This window comes from Podarcis cretensis (genome assembly GCF_951804945.1).
Source record: "Podarcis cretensis genome assembly, chromosome: Z".
Taxonomy (NCBI): Eukaryota; Metazoa; Chordata; class Lepidosauria; order Squamata; family Lacertidae; genus Podarcis; species Podarcis cretensis.
This window is the reverse complement of record NC_137184.1, coordinates 40390553-40409763: the sequence shown is the minus strand read 5'-3', so window position 1 is coordinate 40409763 and position 19211 is coordinate 40390553. Positions and strand designations below refer to the sequence as shown.

General features: G+C 43.6%; 1 protein-coding gene across 5 annotated transcripts in view; it reads right to left on the bottom strand.

Moving 5' to 3' along the window:
- Positions 1-19211, bottom strand: part of KIAA1210 — a 63808-nt gene that overhangs the window by 4371 nt on the left and 40226 nt on the right. For 4 of the 5 annotated variants that reach the window (XM_079962690.1, XM_079962689.1, XM_079962688.1 and 1 more), the window contains 8 exons: positions 18309-18467; positions 15211-15276; positions 14180-14389; positions 6740-6845; positions 4798-6390; positions 2596-2780; positions 1100-1186; positions 221-326 (listed from right to left, as the gene is read on the bottom strand). In XM_079962690.1, coding sequence (XP_079818816.1) covers positions 221-326; positions 1100-1186; positions 2596-2780; positions 4798-6390; positions 6740-6845; positions 14180-14389; positions 15211-15276; positions 18309-18467 — 2512 coding nt within the window. The remainder of the gene's footprint in view (positions 1-220; positions 327-1099; positions 1187-2595; positions 2781-4797; positions 6391-6739; positions 6846-14179; positions 14390-15210; positions 15277-18308; positions 18468-19211) is intronic. The other variant, XM_079962691.1, reaches the window with a different exon arrangement.

Genomic DNA, 19211 nt, shown 5'->3' with positions numbered 1-19211 from the left:
TGTTTTGCGAAGCGCCTCCAAAACGGAAAACCCTTTCGTCTAGCGGGTTTTCTGTCTTGCGAGGCGTTCGTCTTGCGGGGCACCACTGTATCCAAATATAGCTCCTATTTCCATCCAAGCACGGTGCTATATCAAAGTTTAAACATCCCTTCCACATTAGTTGAGCTCAATGGGGGAAGGTTAAATAACCACTCCTGTTCTTTTTTCCAGTTTTTAATACCTTTTATAGCTGATGGAGCCATCTTCAATGGGACTTTACTCTCAAGTGTACGTACTTGAGGAGCACTGGTCTTCTTCAATATATTCTCACTGGTAAAATTTGTTTGCTATAAGGCAAAAAAAGAAGAATGCAATTCATGCACTGCAGAGCAGATGAAGCTTGAGTGACTTAAGTCCATTGACTTCAATCAGTAATATATGACTAGTGTTGGATTTCACCCAATGGTTTTTCCAGTTTAACAAACAGTGGTTTAGAAAGTTGGGAGTGAGCTTCAGGCCCAGGCACTCCTTTTCCCTTCCTCCCATTGCAATTGCATCCTAATTACTACTGAAATAGGGAACTCTGGTTTAATGTCAGTGTATTAATCAGGACTCTAAGCCACAGTCAAATCCTTGTTTAAGTGCCTAGTAAGCAAACCAACACAAATCCAGAGCATAGCTGTCAACCTTCAGATTTGAAAATAAGGGATCAGCAGCCTTGAAAATAAGGGATCAGCAGCCTCATCTGTCCCAGGGACAGTCTACAGGATATCTAACAATTCGGGATAGCAGCGGGAAGCAGCGGGAAACAGCGCTGGAATAAGGGAATTTCCCTCAAAAAAAGGGAAGGTTGACAGCTATGATCCAGAGGGATTCTTCCTACATTGCAGCTTGTATGCCACTTTGCAAGTCACCATCAAAATCCTATCACTAAACTTACATGCAAATTAGAAACTATAAAAATCTAAAACTGAGCAGCATTTGAAAAACACGTACATAAACGTTTTAAGAGCCAGCCTAACTTCATCAAGCCTTAATTGCAGGCTCAGTTCCCACTTTTGTCCAATATATCAGACCCCGGAGACGAAAGACATGAAAAGTAACTTTGATTTATACAGACCAGGGTTGAAGCATCAAAGGGGAGTGCAGACTTGGCACTGGCTTCTGGCTTCCTAAACAAAGATTTACCACGGCAGGACTGTTCCATCTGAAAGATGAATGGCTTGGCTGAGCCATGAACAGTTTCTGTGCATAAAGTACTCCCACAATAGTCATAGAAACATAAGAAAGTGACTTATACTGAGAAAGACTTTTGTTCCATCCACTGACTAACAGTCGTTTTCCAAGGTTGCAGACCCACAGCCTCTTCTGCTGACTCTCACAGATTCAGAGTCAGCCCCCGACAGGAAACAGGGTGGCATCAGGACATGTGTCAGGACACAGACATCAGGACATACATAAGGAACGCAATGCCCTGGAACAAGGTTTCCCAAATGTGGGTCTCCTCCTGCTGTTTTGGGACTATAGTTCCCACCATCCCCTGACCACTGGTCCTGCTAGCTAGGGATAATGGGAGCTGCAGTCCAAAAACAAATGGAGACCCAAGTTTAGGAAACCCTGCCCTAGAGACTATTATACTGAGGAGAGGGTGAAGCTCTCAGGAAGTCATATGCTCAACCTCCGCTGGTGTTACTATGGTAACCCAGTGCACCTGGAAGCATTATCTCAGAACATCAAGACGTGTGGGATGTGCTCCTCAACTCAAGAGCCCAAGCACTGTGTACAATTAACCAATTGTTCACATGACACCAACACGAAGTACCCTACACACAAACCCAGAGACCATGTCTAAACGAAGCAGGATGTGCTTCCTTCCCTGCAACTGTCACAATATTGAAGTCAAGTTTTGAAGAGTTAGGCTCTTAAAAAAATAAATCCTGATATCCAAATGTATTAGTGAGAGTGGCCATGGCTCAGTGGCAGAGCATAGGCAGTTTAATCCCTGGTAGCCAAAGCTGAAGGGGTACTTAAGTAGCAGATGATGGGAACAATGCGGGTTCTAGGTTCTGCAGAGGTGCTTCTTTGGACACCTCTTTGGCTTCTCTCTTGCTCTCTGAGGCACTGCTGCCCATTCCTTGCTCCAGACAACCACCTTCTAAGGCCTGTGGATGGTGCAGCCGTGTCCCTTCGCTCATCACTGCCCGTATGTTCAGAGACAGAAGGTGAACACAGGCAGTGACAGCAAAGAGGAGCAGGAAGGTAAGTCTGTATGCAGAGTGTGGCAGTGGTCAGGGGCCAGGGCCTTGAAAAGAGCCCAGTAACACCTGCCCTTGGTGCTGGCCCAGGATTGGAAGAATCCTGCTTGAAACCCGAAGAGCCGCTGCCAGACAGAGTAGGCAATATGGGCTAGATGGACAAACAGTCTGACCTGATGAAGCAGCTTTCTACATAACTACACACACACACACACACACACACACACGTACTCAAGGTGCACAATTACTGAAAATTAAAATCAGAAATAAAACTATCAGTCAATCTCCGAGTATACCAACGGAGAGCTTCCTACAAAACTATCCCGCTAAATGATATGAACAAGGGTCAGTATGCACCTACCTTTTCCTGCTGAGAAATGCTGCTGCGCTTCTCCCCTCCTTGTTCAGTTTTGGCAGAGGTTTTATCCTCGCATTTCTGTTCTTTTGCAAGAGGGTGACCCTGGAAGCCTTTCTGCTTTAGTTTTGCCATCAGAATCCATTCTGGTTCAGAGGATGTGCTTTCCAGATGTGAGGCCGGGGTTTGCCCTAGGGATTGGAGAGAAACTGATCAAACTTTCACACTGGCCTCTGTCCCGGTGCACCTGACGCATGCAGAGCGCCATGCAGCCTTGGTAAAAAAATCTGTTTGGGGACTGCAATCACACGATCACATACACTTAATCCACACACGGACAGGCACAATCGCAAATATGTAAGATTATTATTATTTATCAATTGTATATATTTCCCTTCATCCAAAGGTCACAGTATAAAAACACAAAATACATAACATAAAAACCCAAAATACATGACATAATAAGAAACAAAACAATACCCCCGCTGCCGCCCACCAACGCTTTAAAAGGCTGTAGATTGTTTAATCAGTGAAAGGCCTGGGTGAAGAGGAAAGTTTTTGCTTGACACCTAAATATATGTAAAGTTGGCCCCAGGTAAGCCTCTCTGGGGACAGTATTCCATAAATGGGGAGCCACATGTTCCCATGTTGCCGCATTCCAGACCTCTTGTGAAGGAGCTACACAGAGCAGGGCCCCAGATGATAATGACAGGGTCTGGGTCAGTTCATAGGGAGAGAGGCAGTCCTTGAGGTATTGTGATCCTGGAACAACCTGGCTACCAGCTGAAGTTTCTGAGCAGTCTTCAGAGGCAGCTTCATTGCAGTAATCTAACCAATAGAGCATAGACAACAGTATAGGCTATCCCTATCCAGAAAGGAGTGCAGCTGGGCCACCAACTAAAGCTGATAGAAGGCACTCCAGGCCACTGAGGCCACCTGAGCCTCAAGTGACAGCAATGGATCCAGAAGAACCCTAAAGCTATGTACCTGAACCTTAATGGGTTTGAGTGAACGCCCATTAAGAGCAGGTCTAGGGAACCGCCCACTAACAGTGCCTCCATCTTATCTGGATTGAGCTTCAGTTTGTTGACTATCATCCAGTCCATTACAGAGGAAAAACAACAGTCCAGCACATCTACTGCAACACCAGCAGATGTAAAAGAAAACTCCAAAACTCTGGATGACCCTAACTCCACTGTTTCATGCCCTGATGCTGCCCTGAGTACCCAGGTGGGTACAAGCTGGTTGAGACCAACTGCACCCTGCTCACCCAGGTCTCAGTGATACAGACTAGTTCAGCCTCCTCATCCACAATCAGATTCTGTGGTAAGGGAGGTCTTATTCAGCACTGACTTAGCATTCAACAGCAGCAGTGGCAGACCAGAGGGTGGCTGTTATGACAAAGCTACTGCCCATGGAAATAGAGGTATATTATTAATCCTTAGTAAGTCCGTTCAAGTCCCCCCCCACACACACACACACAAAGTTTGTAAAAAAGAAAAGTTCTTCAACACCCTTTTATTGATCCAGACTCTGCAAAGTGCATAATTCCAAGAAGAGGAATTCAAATCATGTCAATGCACAGCTGAATAGCAAACCCTGCATTACAGTTATTCAAAGTCTCAAACGTCAAAATGCATCCTAAAAACTGCAAAAACTGTTCAAGCTATGGTTCAGATGATCTATTTCTAACTGACGTAGTGCTTATGTATCTGACTGATGGGTTTTTGGAATGAATGAAAGTAAACTCAAATGTTTTTATTGGTTTATTATGTCCCAACGTTCTGTGAACTTGAAATTGTATATATGCACAAAAATAACAATTTAAAAGTCCACTGTGTTCATAGTGCAGCCAAGCCCACAGAACCTGTATAAAAACGTGGTTTTCTGAATGTATATACAGGGGTGGAATTTTGGCATAAATGCAGTCTACACATTAAGAAATAAAAGTAATTATGTACACCAAATACAGACAACTTGTTGAACCACAACTCCCATCGTACATGAGCACTAGCTATGCTGGCTCAAGCCAATGGAAGCTGGATTCCAGCATCATCTGTTGGGCGACATGCAGATTTGCAGCATGAAACACAGCTGTTTCCCCACATCTGCCATAACATGTAGCACTCTCCTGAGCATCCATGCATTACCAAGCAGCCAACAAACAGATGCCTCTAAAGCAGCTGGCTTGTATAATAACACAAATACCTGAGAGCTTGCCTATCTGCTGCTTGGCTTCATCTTCGTCAGGTTTGATGGCTTTGATGGAGTGGTCCTCCTTTTGGAAGATGGGTTTTGGAACCGAAGCTTGAGTGCCACCTGTCAGATTTTGGGGAGGCTTCCCAGAACTTGATGGCATCAGATCTTCTTTGACCAAAGTAGAAGAGGTTCCTGGAACCACAGATGCCAGTTGCTTTGCAGGCTCGTGATGCTTCTGCTGGGTTCGGTATTTCAATAGAGAGGGTGTTCTCCTCAGCTTAACCCCAAATGGGCTCTCACGGTCAAGCATATTTTCTTTTGGCCATTCATTTGCAGAATTTAAGTTGGTGCCAACAGTCCCATTACCCTTGTCAAGATACCCTGGGCTCCTTACTATATATCCATCTGTGGCTGCATCCAACTGGGGCATTCCTTCAAACAACTCTGGTCTTATGGGTGAAGAAGGGGTGCTTCCAGGGCAGGAACTATCCATGGAACTCGAACCCCCCGAAAGAGACCTCTGCCAGGCTGATGCAATGGTGAACCTGGCAGGCCTAGCAGAAGTGGACTTTGGGTGGGCCTTGGCAATCTCATCTGGACCTTTGCTTTCTTCCATTTTCACATTTCCTGGTAAGTCTCCAGCCTCGTCATCAGAACAGCTACTTTTAGGAGCAACCTTGGGGGATCCTGCAGAGGACATACCTACCAGAGAAGGGTTGCTCAGGTTTCTAAAGCTGGCATCCTCTTGCCCGCCTTGGCTGCTGTTCAAATCAGAACAATAAGGTTCATTTGGATGGATAGGTTTCTCACCCACGGCACTGTGAAGTGGAAGCTCATCTACTTGGGAATCTGATATGGCTGGTCCTCCCTGTGGAAAAGCTGTTGGCTTTGTGTGGCCTTTGCACAGTTGAATTTCCATATCTGCAGAACGTCCTCCTGTAACTTCTTTGGGTATCTGGTGTTTTTCAAGGGCTGAGTCTACAGCCTTCTCTGCTTCTGTGGGAGCCTCCATAGCGGATGCAGAAAACTGTGGACCGTGCAGTGCAGGGTCTTCCTGAAGCGTGACCGAGCTGTCCCTGTCACCAAGTCTATCTTCTGCTTTATAAATATGTATTGCATCACTGCCATCAATGGAGTCTTTTGCTTTTTGATCTAAAGGTTGTATGCAAGGTATGTTGTGACACTCTTCTGCTGCATCAGGGTCCTTATCCATGCTATTCCCAGGCAAGGCAGCATCTAAGCATCTAATATTTTCTGTTTCAGGCTGCAAAGGTTCAAATTTCTCAATGATCTCTTTCACGGAGCTCTGTGAGTTCGACATGACGTTATCAGTTGGTTGCCCAGTTGTTTTCACCCCTTCCTCCTCCATCTCTTCTTCTTTGTGCTTTGTTAGAGAGGACAGTGCATTTGGACAGGACACTGTTACAGAAGCCTGGAGATCTGTTTCCATACGGTTCTGGTTCTCAGATTCTAATCTGCAATTCTCCTCAGCACCAGAGCCAGCATTCCAAGAATAATGCAAAGCATCAGAGGCCCTTGTCATGGATAATGCATCATTAGTTTGACTCCCATTTAAGTTACTGGTATTCTGGATTGATAGGCCTAAGTAAGAAAGGAGGAGAGAAGAAGATGGTTAAAGAACACAAGAAGCAGAATCAGATCATTGGTCCATGTCATGGGCTGGCTGGATGCAGAGGAATGGTGGGAGGTACCAGCTGCTTTTGGCTCTGTAGGGTTTCACACAGAAGTCACCATCCCTATCTGGAGATGCTGGTAAGTGAACCTGGGACCTTTTGCATTGCAAACAATGTGTTCTTCCATAGGTCTGTGGTCTGCAGAACCAATACAAACCTCAACACTCTTCCCCACACTCTCCCACATGTGCTGGCACATGCATGATCACACTCTTGCGCGCGCACACACACACACACACACACACGGAGGCCATTACCTGCCAAGCCCTCCTTTTTTCTACCATCTTCTTCAAGTAATTTTTCATGGTCTGGTTTTCCTTCTCTGGGTTTGAGAAGGCCTTGCTGTTTTGCCACCTCTTTTACCTATTGTGAAAGAGAAAGACAGTTCAGACAATTTGCAGAGGGCACAGATTCCATTTTATATATATATATATATATATATATATATATATATATATATATATATATATATAATTTTAAACATAAATGCAGAAATAAAAACAATGAAACATATATCATAACATATTTTCTTAACTTCATTGGACTCCCTCACGTCTCCCGCTCCCACTTGCATCATTGTCAATTCTTACCCGCAATTTATCATCTTGTTTACATTCTTATATCCCATTCATTTAAAATATAATCTAATAATCCTCCCAAAGGTTTATGTTTTTTCCTCAATCTCACTTGTCATCCTAATTCCATCTAGTTTAGTGGTGCACAATTATTTATGATCTAGCATCCTTCTTAACATTCAACCAAATTACAATGCTTTTTAAAATAAATCTTAAATTTCTTCCAGTCTTCTTCAACCTTCTCTTCTCCCAGGTCTCGGATTCTGCCAGTCATCTCGGCTAGTTCCATATAGTCTATCAGCTGCATCTGCCACTCTTCCAGTGTGGGTAGATCTTGGGTTTTCCAATGCTTAGCGATAAGTATCCTTGCTGCTGTTGTTGCATACATAAAAAATGTTCGGTCCTTCCTTAACACCTTCTGGCCGACAATACCCAAAAGGAAGGCCTCTGGTTTCTTAGTGAAGGTATACTTAAATACCTTTTTCAGCTCATTATATATCATTTCCCAGAAAGCCTTCACTCTAGGGCAAGTCCACCAGAGGTGAAAGAATGTTCCTTCATTTTCTTTACATTTCCAACATTTATTATCAGACAAATGGTATATTTTGGCAAGTTTAACTGGGGTCATGTACCATCTATATATCATTTTCATTACATTTTCCTTCAAAGCATTACATGCAGTGAAGTTCAACCCAATGGTCCACAACCTTTCCCAGTCCTCAAACATAATGTTGTGCCCAATGTCCTGTGCCCACTTTATCATAGCCGATTTAACCATTTCATCTTGTGTATTCCATTTTAACAGCAAGTTATACATTCTTGAAAGTACCTTAGTCTTAGGCTCTAACAGTTCTGTTTCCAACTTCGATTTCTCCACCTGGAACCCTAGCTTTTTGTCATTTTTAAAAACTTCTTTAATCTGAGCGTAGTGTAGCCAGTCTCGCACTTTATCCTTCATTTTCTCCAAACTCTGCAATTTCCAATTGTCTCCATCTTTTTCTAGTATTTCCCAATATTTTGGCCATTTGGCCTCCATATTGGGTCTTTTTCGGGCCTTAGCTTCCAGCGGTGAAAGCCACCTTGGAGTTTTATTTTCCAATAAGTCTTTATATTTTGTCCAGACATTAAACACTGCTTTTCTGACAATATGATTCTTAAAGGCCTTATTGATCTTAACCTTGTCATACCAAGTATGCATGCCAACCAAAAGCATTGTTAAAACCTTCCAGATCCAGAACGTCAGTGTCCTCGAGAAGTAGCCAGTCTTTTAGCCAGCAGAAAGCTGCGGCCTCATAGTACAACTTTAGGTCTGGCAGGGCAAAGCCCCCTCTTTCTTTCGCATCAGTTAATATCTTAAACTTAATTCTGGGCTTTTTGCCCTGCCAGACAAACTTAGAGATGTCTCTCTGCCACTTCCGGAAGCACTCCGTCTTGTCCACAATCTGTAGTGTTTGAAACAAAAACAACATTTTTGGCAATACGTTCATCTTAATAGCAGCAATTCGGCCTAACAAAGAAAGTTTCAATTTTGTCCAACTGTCTAAGTCTCTTTTAATTTCAGACCAACATTTTTCATAGTTAGCCTTAAAAAGACTCAGATTTTTTGCTGTTATGTTAACCCCTAGGTACTTTACTTTTTTAACCACAGTTAGTTCTGTCTCTCTCTGAAACCGTTCTGACTCTGTATCTGTCAAATTTTTTCCCAGCACCTTAGTTTTCTGTTTGTTTAATTTGAATCCCGCCACCCGACCAAAGTCTTGAATCAACTGTAGCACTCTTTTCGTACTAGATTCTGGCTCCTGCAAGGTCAAAACTAGGTCATCTGCAAAAGCTTTAAGTTTGTATTGTTTCACTCCGACCTGGATTCCTTCCACCAACCGGTCCCCTCTGATCATGTTCAAGAGCACCTCCAAAACCGAAATAAATAGCAGAGGGGAAATGGGGCAGCCTTGTCGTGTTCCTTTTTCAATTTTAAACTCTTCTGTAACCACATTGTTAACTATCAATTTAGCTTTTTGTTCTGAATATATTGCATCAATCCCATTCTCAAAACCCCGTCCCACTCCCATTTCTTTTAAATTTCCCTTCATAAATTTCCAAGAGATATTGTCAAAGGCCTTCTCCGCATCTATAAAAATTAACACTGCTTTTGTATTTATGTCTGTTTGCAAAAGTTCCAAAATGTCAATGATATTCCTTGTGTTAGCAAACAAATGTCTACGTGGGAGAAAGCCTGCCTGGTCTTTATGAATTACTTCATTTAATACTTTTTTGAGTCTACTTGCCAAAACGTCTGCAAATATTTTGTAATCCACATTTAAAAGGGAGATGGGACGATAGTTCTTAAGTTGTGTCTTTTCAGCTTCCAATTTTGGTATCAATGTGATAAAAGCTTCTTTCCACGATTCCGGCGCCTTCTTCCCCTCCATAATTTCATTGCTGACCTCCATCAGTGGTTGTATCAGATAGTCTTTTAATGTCTTGTAGTACTTGGAGGTCAGCCCATCTGGCCCTGGGGATTTGCCCAATTGCATGTTCTGAATGGCTTGTTCAATCTCTTGTCGTGTTATTTTGCAATTCAGGATTGATCTATTTTCTTGTGACAATTTTGTTAGTCCATTTTTTTCCAAAAATTGTTTAATCTCAACCTCATCTTGTGGCCCTTGAGTATATAATCTTTTGAAATATCTCTGGAAGCACTTTCTGATCTCCACAGGGTTCTGAATATTTCTTCCTTCAATTTCTAAATTTGTAACTGTATTTAGTTTTTGTCTCCTCTTCAACTGCCAAGCTAGCAGTTTCCCACATTTATTTGCCGATTCAAAAGTTTTTTGTTTCATTAATTTAATCTTCCACTCTATTTCCTGGTTTATCAATTTAGAATATTGTGCTTGATGAAGTTTGATTTCTCTCAGGGTCGGCTGTGACTTCGGATTTGATCTTAACTTCTTCTCCAATTCTTTGATTTTCTCCAATATCTTGTCTTTCCTCTCATTTTGTCTCCTTTTCTTTACAGCATTCTGTTGTATCAAGAACCCCCTCATTACAGCCTTACTTGCGTCCCAGATAGTTCTTTTTTCCACCGTAGTGTTCATGTTTATCTCAAAATAGTCCTTCAAGGCTTTTTGGGCCTTCTCAACAATCTCCTGATCTCTAAACAAATTGTCATTCATCTTCCATCTAAAGGAGCCGGTTGGTAGTAGTGTCATGTCCATCTTCGTTGCATTATGGTCGGAGCAGGTCTTTGGGCAGATTTCCACCTTTCTGACCTTGGGTGCCAGACCTCTAGTTATCCATATTTGGTCGATTCTTGTCCAAGTCAGCTGGGCTTCAGAGAAAAATGTTCCATCTCTTCCCAAGGGGTTCTTCATTCTCCAAATGTCAATTAAGTCCATATTGTCTGTCATTTCAAAGAAAGTCTTTGGTAGTCTGCCGTCCTTTGTAACATTTTGGCTTTGTGACTTATCCATATTAGTTGATACGACCCCGTTCATATCTCCCATCATAATGATGTTGTCATAGTCCAGATAATCCAGCATTGTCTCATGCAACTTCTTGTAAAATTCCGATTTCCCTTCATTTGGTGCATAAATTCCTAATAACAAAATCTTCTCTCCTTGATGTTGTATCTCAATTGCTAAAATTCTTCCATGTTCATCTTTAAATAAGAATTTGGGTGACAGGCTCTCTTTTGCATATATCACCACGCCCCTATACTTTACTCTGTCCGAAGATATAAATTCCTGGCCAGGTCTTTTGTTTATTAACACTTTTCTGTGGAGCCTAGTCACATGTGTTTCTTGTAGGCAAATGATATCCAATTGTTCCTTTTTTAATATGTGAAAAATTTTCCTCCTTTTTTCCGGGATGTTACAGCCATTTATATTCCAACTCAAGAGTTGCAGAGACATCCTGAATTAATCTGATTATTTTCCTGGGGGTGGTGTCTTGTTCACTGGATCTTCAGGTTCCGAGGGTGCAGGTACCGCTGGTGCTCCAGGCCCAAAGGGTAATTCAATTCCCTTTTGAAGGTCCTCTCCGTATGCAGTCAAAAATTTATCTCTGTCTTCCAATGTTCTAATTTTAACCTTCTTCCCTCTAAAAGTGAAAGATACTCCTTGGGGAAATTCCCACCTGAAGATAATTGAGTTGCTCCTCAACAATTTGGCCAGTTCAAGATAGTCAGATCTAAGATCCAACAGTTGTTTAGGGATGTCCTTGTAAAATTCAATTCTTCTGTCCGAAATGTCCAGTGACTTTCCGTAGTGTAGGCCCAAAATCTTATCCCTTTCCTCCTTTGATCTCAATGTTATCAAACAGTCTCTGGGCTTCTCTTTCTTTACAAGTCTTCCAAGCCTGAAGGCTGATATGATTTTAAAGTCCTTTTCCTCTAAATTCCAAAACTTGGAAAACTCTTTAGTCAGGAACTCAGCTAAGTTGCCTTCTTCCGCTTCTGGTATCGACCTTATCCTAAGGTTGCTCTCCCGGTTCCGCAGTTCTATCATGGAGAGGTAGGTCTGGTGTTCACCTACTTGTTTGCTGAGTGGTCTTACCTCTTGTTCCAAATTTCCCAGTCTTTGGCTAGTATCCTCAGCCAATTTCCGATTTTCTGCCGTGGCCTCCGTCAGTTCTCCAATTGCTTGTACGTTCTGAGATACTTGTCCAGTTAATCTATTTAAACATTCTGTGTTTTGATCAATTTTAGCTGTTTGCTCATCAGCTTTCTTATCCAGAGATTCTACTCTCTTGTCCAAAGATTCCAGTTTTTCGTAGATTTTCTCTAAAATAGAAGCAGTTGCTCCTGAGGCCATATCTTCCAGTTGTAATTGCTCAGTTTCTCCCTCCCCTGCTTGTGGCCGAGAAGCAGCTTCTTCTTCTGAAGGCAGAGTAGGTACAGATGATCTGCGTGCCTGAGAGGCTGCGGTTAAAGTTGTTAAAGTTGTTTGTCTAGTTTTTGGTCCCTTTTTTCTTGCGCCACTCATTCCAGAGTTATCTAAAAGTCAAGATCAAGCTGAGTTGTTCCCATGAGAAAACAACAGCCCAGATGTTAACAGTCAAACAGGAGGCCAGGAAAGGAAAGTAAAATAATGTCACTGCTGTAAATCCCGAATCCTCTAGGGGGAGCTTAAAATGTCTTTGGGGAAAAGATCAATTCTGGTAAAATTGCTAAAATCAAGTTTAAAGTCGAGGAACCTTCAATAGCAGGTTTTAAGCAGAGTTAGTATTAACAACCACATTGTTTCAAACAGTGCAAACTGGTATTTCAAATGATGCTTCAAAGTAGCAAGTCCAAACTCCCTCAGAATGTTGCAATTTTTAATTCAAAGTAACCAAATCTGGGGACGCAGGTGGCGCTGTGGGTTAAAGCCTCAGCGCCTAGGGCTTGCTGATCGAAAGGTTCGAATCCCTGCGACGGGGTGCGCTCCCGCTGCTCGGTCCCAGCGCCTGCCAACCTAGCAGTTCGAAAGCACCTCCGGGTGCAAGTAGATAAATAGGGACCGCTTACCAGCGGGAAGGTAAACGGCGTTTCCATGTGCGGCTCTGGCTCGCCAGAGCAGCGATGTCACGCTGGCCACGTGACCTGGAAGTGTCTCCGGACAGCGCTGGCCCCTGGCATCTTAAGTGAGATGGGCGCACAACCCCAGAGTCTGTCAAGACTGGCCCGTACGGGCAGGGGTACCTTTACCTTTTACCTAACCAAATCTGCAGACTGACAGCTCAGTCACTCAGGCAGCTCCAGAACCTGGGTTTCTTACTCAAATTATATTTCCGATAGAAGAAAGGTATCACGATGCAAGTAAAGAGCATAAAATCAAATGCTTAAAGTCCTTATTTTGCTTACAAGAAAGTTCAACGGTTGCTCAGATCGATTAGGTTAAAAATTCTTTCTTTGCCTCCACTCCTCCAGCTCTTTGCTTTGAAGTTCAGTGACAGCGGAAGACGGACTTCCTGTTTTACGTCGCTCCGCTTTCAGCCAAATTCAATAATTTTTAGTCTCAAATTTTGTAAAGTCCTCTTTACTCACGGATTGTTGCTTTTCCAAATCAGAAATTTCAGGAAAAGAGGTCAGCGCTCACCGGCAGCAGCAGCGCGGCTTCACTCCGTAGCTTGCGAAACGACCCACAGCGCCGCTACCCCCTCCCCGCTCCGGAGCCCCTTACGGGGTTCCTTCAACGTTTCAGGGGTTGCTTCTGGCGCCCACCGGGTCCCGAGACCACAGGCTTTTGCTGCCTGTGGGTTTCCGACGTGGGTCTCCGCTTCGCCGTAGCGGACAACCCGTTTCCCACGGAGCTTCCTCTTCACAGAAGGAAGAGGACCGCCATTGCCGTTCGCGCCGCCTCCGGAAGTCCAGATTCCATTTTTTAAACTGAACATAAACAAAAAGGGCTTTCAACCAACAAAAAGGGGGTTGGGGGTTGATCAGCTGCCTGCCTTTTTAAGGCAGCCAACCAATTTCACAATGTAATATTGAAAGGCGCTGTTGGGAACTTAGAATGGAAAGTGAAAGGGGGAAATGATTCCTTTGTTTTGCATCAAACTTTTATTCTTCAAGAGCTTCTGTACAAGATCCAAAGAGAACAGTGTTGATGGAACCATAGGTAAAGGAAACACATTTGTTTTAACACACCCCTTGACCTCAAGGCAGCTTACGACAATAGACCAATAAAATGTGACAAAGTCGAATGGATAAAATGGCATGAATCTAACACCTACCCTTCCCAAAGCCTGGAAGACTACAAAAATTACAGACTACAAAAAACCATAAGGAAGTATCTCTTCCGAAAGAACCAGGAAGGAACTGGATCATCCCTCATATCTTTTTTTTAAAAAAATAATCTACCAACCTACAAGAAGAAAACTAGCCCATCCCATTCCTTGTGAGACTAGTTTTCTTCTTGCAATTAATAAAAAAGGCAACAATTCAAAATGCAATGCTCCCCCATCAGTAACTCAAAGTAGTACAGTCCTTGCTGTCAGCTCAGCATTCTGATGCCTCACTCTGCTGCAAGCGTTGACGAGATCTGGGCAAGAACATTCTTGGAGCAGAGTCCTGTGTGAATATCGTAACAAACAGGAAGGCTCATAAGAGAGAATTTCTTCCAACCTCCAGAAGGCACTTACTGAAATAGCTTGGTTTTTGTGAGTGAAGGCTTTCTGCTTTCGCGGGTTTATTGCAATCTTGTGCTTGGCTGCTGAGGTGTCGAGGCAGCCCAGCAGAGTGGGTGGACGGCTGAAATCAACAGGAAGCAAGTGGCAGTATGGCAAGGTAGGACTTCCAACAACTGCAGAGGGTTGTGGGCTAAGGGGTCTGGAGGCGGATTCTGAGGTGACCTGAAAAATGCAGACAGACAAGTTTAATAGGTTTCAGGTCTCCCCTATACATGTGATTATTGTGCTAAAAACAACAACAACAATTTGGCCTAGATGGGTTCAGAAGCTAAAATACTCAGATGTATAAGCACGTAACAAACATTATAAGTAGGTAAGATTCCACCTTTAGACCTGGGAAAATTACTGCACTGAAGTAGGCTGTTGTCCAATCAAGTGAGTATAATATTATTGATAGAGATTGCTGCACTACACACTTTGAAAGTTAAGGATTCCAATCCCCACAAAACTCACAGGCTGAACTTAGGTCGGACATTGGCCTGGTGTGCACAAGGTGGGTCCCATCTGTGCTATACTCTACATTTAAATCAACACCACACAATTTTAAACAGCCGTGGCTCCGCCCCCCCGCCCCCCGAATCCTAGGAATTGTAAGTTTGTTCAGGGTGCTGAGAATTATAGCAGATCCCTATTCCCTTCAAAGAGCTACAGTTCCCAGAGTTCCATTTAAAAGACCTATTTCATAATGCTACTAAAAGAAGAAGAAAAAGCAAAGCCAGCACAGACATGGCAATCACCCAGAACAAGCCTTATACATAAAACAACCAATTAAACCAAAGCACCATTTATTTCTACAGCTCAGTTTACAATTAGCCCCACCCCTGAAGGAAGAAATAATAATAAAAAAGGACAGGTCGTTCAGACCCATGTGAAGCTATGGAGGAATGGAGTCTGCCTGGTTCTGTGTGGGATTGAATTCTGCCACCGCAGGAAAAGTACAAAAGGCTGCCGCTTCAGCAGCAGCTGGAAAAATTGCTATTTACCTGGTCATCTTCACTGCCTGTGCCACCTAAACTCAAAGAGTTATAGCGCTGGGCAGGGATTGAGGACTGCAGGATAAAACAAGGGAAAGGGATAAGTCAGGGAAGCATGGTGCTGGTATAGCGTTCTCCAGGATGGCACATAAAAAGGACAGTTATGAGAAAACACAAAGGGGGTGGGGGAAATCGGTGGTGTGGGGAGGAATGTCAACACAGCATCCATCTCTCATGCATTTATGACAATATTGCCAGCAACTATCCTTGCACTGCCAAAATAGCTGCACTAGGACAGATGGGGTTGTACTTGTTGCTATTACAGTGGTACCTCGGGTTAAGAACTTAATTCTTTTCGGAGGTCTGTTCTTAACCTGAAACTGTTCTTAACCTGAAGCACCACTTTAGCTAATGGGGCCTCCCGCTGCTGCTGCCGCACGATTTCTGTTCTCATCCTGAAGCAAAGTTCTTAATCCGAGGTACTATTTCTGGGTTAGCGGAGTCTGTAACCTGAAGTGTCTGTAACCTGAGGTACCACTGTATATCCCACCTTTTCTCCAAGGAGCTCAAGGTGACATACACCCAGTGCTTTTTCCCCCTAAAAAAAAATGTTTAGGGGTACCCTCATTTTCCTACTCATATTGAAATACTGCCCCTCAATGAGACCAAACTTAGATTCACAAAATGTTTAGGGTTATGTGTACCCCTGCATCCCCCCCAGGAAAAAAGCACTGCATATACCCTTCTCCCGCTTTCCATTTTATCCTCAACAGTAACCCTGTAAGGTAGGCCAGGCTGAAAGACAGTGGGCAGCACCCAGGGGACTTCATAGCTGAGTGGTGAGTTGAACCCCTCCAGTGCTCTTCAGGAAAGGGCCTGCGCAGAGCAAGGACAAAGTTGTTACGTTTCAGTGCAAAGTTATGTTTGGTTTCTAAGTCCTAGCAAGTGTTTTCAATAAACTGCTGCTTCCAAAGCTTTGGGGTGCACTGGAATGCTTTAGCCAAGTCTCCTTAAAGTTCTTAATCATGATAGCTAGCTATGGCCTCCAGCAGCAGAGGCAGCGGACCTCTGTTGCTATGCAACAACAGCAGCGGGAGAGGACCCTTGCCCCCATGCCCTTCTTCTGGCCATCCCAGAGGCATCTAGCTTGCCACTGTGTAAAAGAGGATGCAAGACTAGACAGTCATTTGGTCTAGTTCAGCAGGGCTCTCCTGAGAGTTTTCTCTGTTTTGGCTTCATGAGACGTCTCCAAATCAAATTCGCATAAAAATAAAAGTAAAGAGGAACAGGGGCCTTAAAACCACAAGCTGCAAGCTGCAATTTCTATGGGTGGTTTTCCATGGGAAGAGTTCCCTGTGAAGAGGGATTGACCGTGAAACCACTCTGAGCATTGTGGCTCTGTCAGGGAAATAAGGTCTCCTGGCAACACTCAAGCACCCTCTAGAAACTATGGATCCCAGGATTCTCTGTAGAAACTGTTTAAAATGGTATGATACTGCTTTAAATGGATAGTGCAGATAAGGTCTAACTTCAGGTCATTAATTTCAGTGATTCTACTCCGAGTAGGACTTCGTTGAATACAACCCTATGTTTCTTCCACGCTTCAAGAACACTCGGTATGCATTTCAGTGCCACCACTTTGTAAAATAAGAAGGGCTCCAGCAGACCAATGTCTTTCTCCCCACCAGTGTCAGAAACTGAAATATGAAAGCTAGGAGCTAAATGGCACCTTAAACCTAAGTTATGGGCACAACAATGGAATGTTTAAGCACACTTTTTTATAACAAGAATACAAAGCTGAAAATGAATGAACTGCAGCTGAAATATTATGTTCATTTTTCACATGGTCTAATCCTTCCCCTGCCCACCCCCCTAATATTCTTAAGAGCGTCTCTTCTCCAGCCTTCAGAGAGTAACCGGAAGTGGGGAGGCAGAAAAAGGTCCTCCTTTCCTTCCACTCTGCAGTTTTAATCTGAAATCTTAGGCGCAGTACTACGCCCAGAGCTCAGAAACTGCTCACGCTAATGAAATTCCCTGTCGCAAAATGCGCCAAGAACAATGGGAGTTTCAAACCCTGCTCCCCTCCCTTATTCATATACATGTATATGTGCACCAATAGCAGTTTAGTCATGCTGGCCACATGACCCAGAAAGCTGTCTGTGGACAAATGCCGGCTCTCTCAGCCTGAAAAGCAAGATGAGCACTGGACTTAACTGTCCAGGGGTCCTTTACTTTTACCCTTTAACACACACACACACACACACACACACACTTTTTCACACTCTTTTCTTTTCTTTTCTCTTTTCTTTTCTTCTTTTCTTTTCTTGATTTGAGGACTGGATTAAAAAGGGGTGGGGAGGGAAACCACCATGACCATAAAGATTTGGAGAACTATCAGGATTTGTCCAAATTAATATTAAATAAAGCTGGAATGGAGGAAAAGGAAATGAAACGTGTAGTGAAACATTTGCTGTTCCCTGCCAAATGGCAGAGGCACCACACCTCATGATATAATAGACCTATTCGGGCATTATCCTTCACATGATTAAACAGTGGTGCCATGGTTAAAACACTGCAGACCAAGGTTTAAATCCCCACCCAGCCATAAAGCTCATGGCGTGCTCTTGGGCCAGTTATTCTCTGTTAGCGTAAGCTACTTCACAGGGCTGTTGTGAGGATAAAGCAGGGATGGAATGGGAGGGAGAACAATGTACTATGCCTTGAGCTACTTGGAGGAAAGTGGTAATATAAATGCAATAGTACAATTTAAAATGTGTGAAGGAGGGAGCAGGGCTGTGAGTGTGGCACTGTATGTCCTCATCCCCTGTTGGAAACAGCCTGCCCTAATGCATGAAAGCTGATCATTCCCAGTGACTGGAACATACACACACACACACACACACACACACACCCCACGCAGGAGCCTACATGTATAGAGAAGGACATTCTGCCTCACATTCTGCAATGCCTGGATAACCAGGACAGGGGCCAGCAGGATACCCCACTCCCTCTCCCCTCACCTCAAGATCATTAATAGTGTGAGGGAAAAGTGCCCCCAAAGTGCTATTCTCTATTATCCCTTGTGTTCAAAAGGGCACAGCACATACCTTGTTTGCAGAACAAATCAGAACATCATGGAGGGTGGAAATTCCCTTAGGACTTCTGGGTAAGCCATCGTCTTCCAAAATGCCACCCACCTCTTCCATTCTCTTGCTGGAGATAACAAGCGGTGGCGATCGAAACACGAGGTTCGGCTGTAACTGAAGCTGTTTGGGTGGAAGGAAAGGAAGGAATAAAAGTACACAGGAGTCGTCAAACATTTTTTTTAACTAGGAGGTGCAGCCCTCTTGGCAAGTACAATGCTGCTAAGGTTGCTTCGGTTTCCATTCTACCCTTACATTGCAACCTGGGCCAGCCCAAGAGAGTTTGCTACCCGAAGCCTAGGACAGGATGGTACTCTTCATTTCCACAGCTCTATATGCATTCAACCAGCTGTCCTGAGTGTTTAATTGCTCTTCAACACTGGCAATGATAGTATCCTCCTCCACTGTACCTGAGGACAGCAGGCTAGCTTTGTGGGCAACAGGATGGGACAGACCTTGGAGGACACAAACATAATAATATTCCTATTGGATCAAGTACATCCTGGCAAATTCAGGTTGCACCACTGAGGTCGACTTGGAGCTCGTACATGTCAAGTCCACTTCCACGCAAGGCTGGACTTTTTACAATAAGGAAACTACTGGGGAAATGCAATGGGAAGTGTGGGATAACATTTGCTCAGTACAACATCATCTAACCTCCCAGCAAACAAATCTCAATAAACAGGTCACCTGGAAGTGACCAAACTTCAGAATGTGATGCTGGTTGCAAAAACCAATAACTTCAGTTTTTATCGGATATGGAGGGCAAGAAATGAGTTCCTTATGGTTACAATTGTATTGGGCATAGCTTGTAATAATAATAATAACATGCACATTCCATGGAACATGGAGACAGGGGAGAAACGT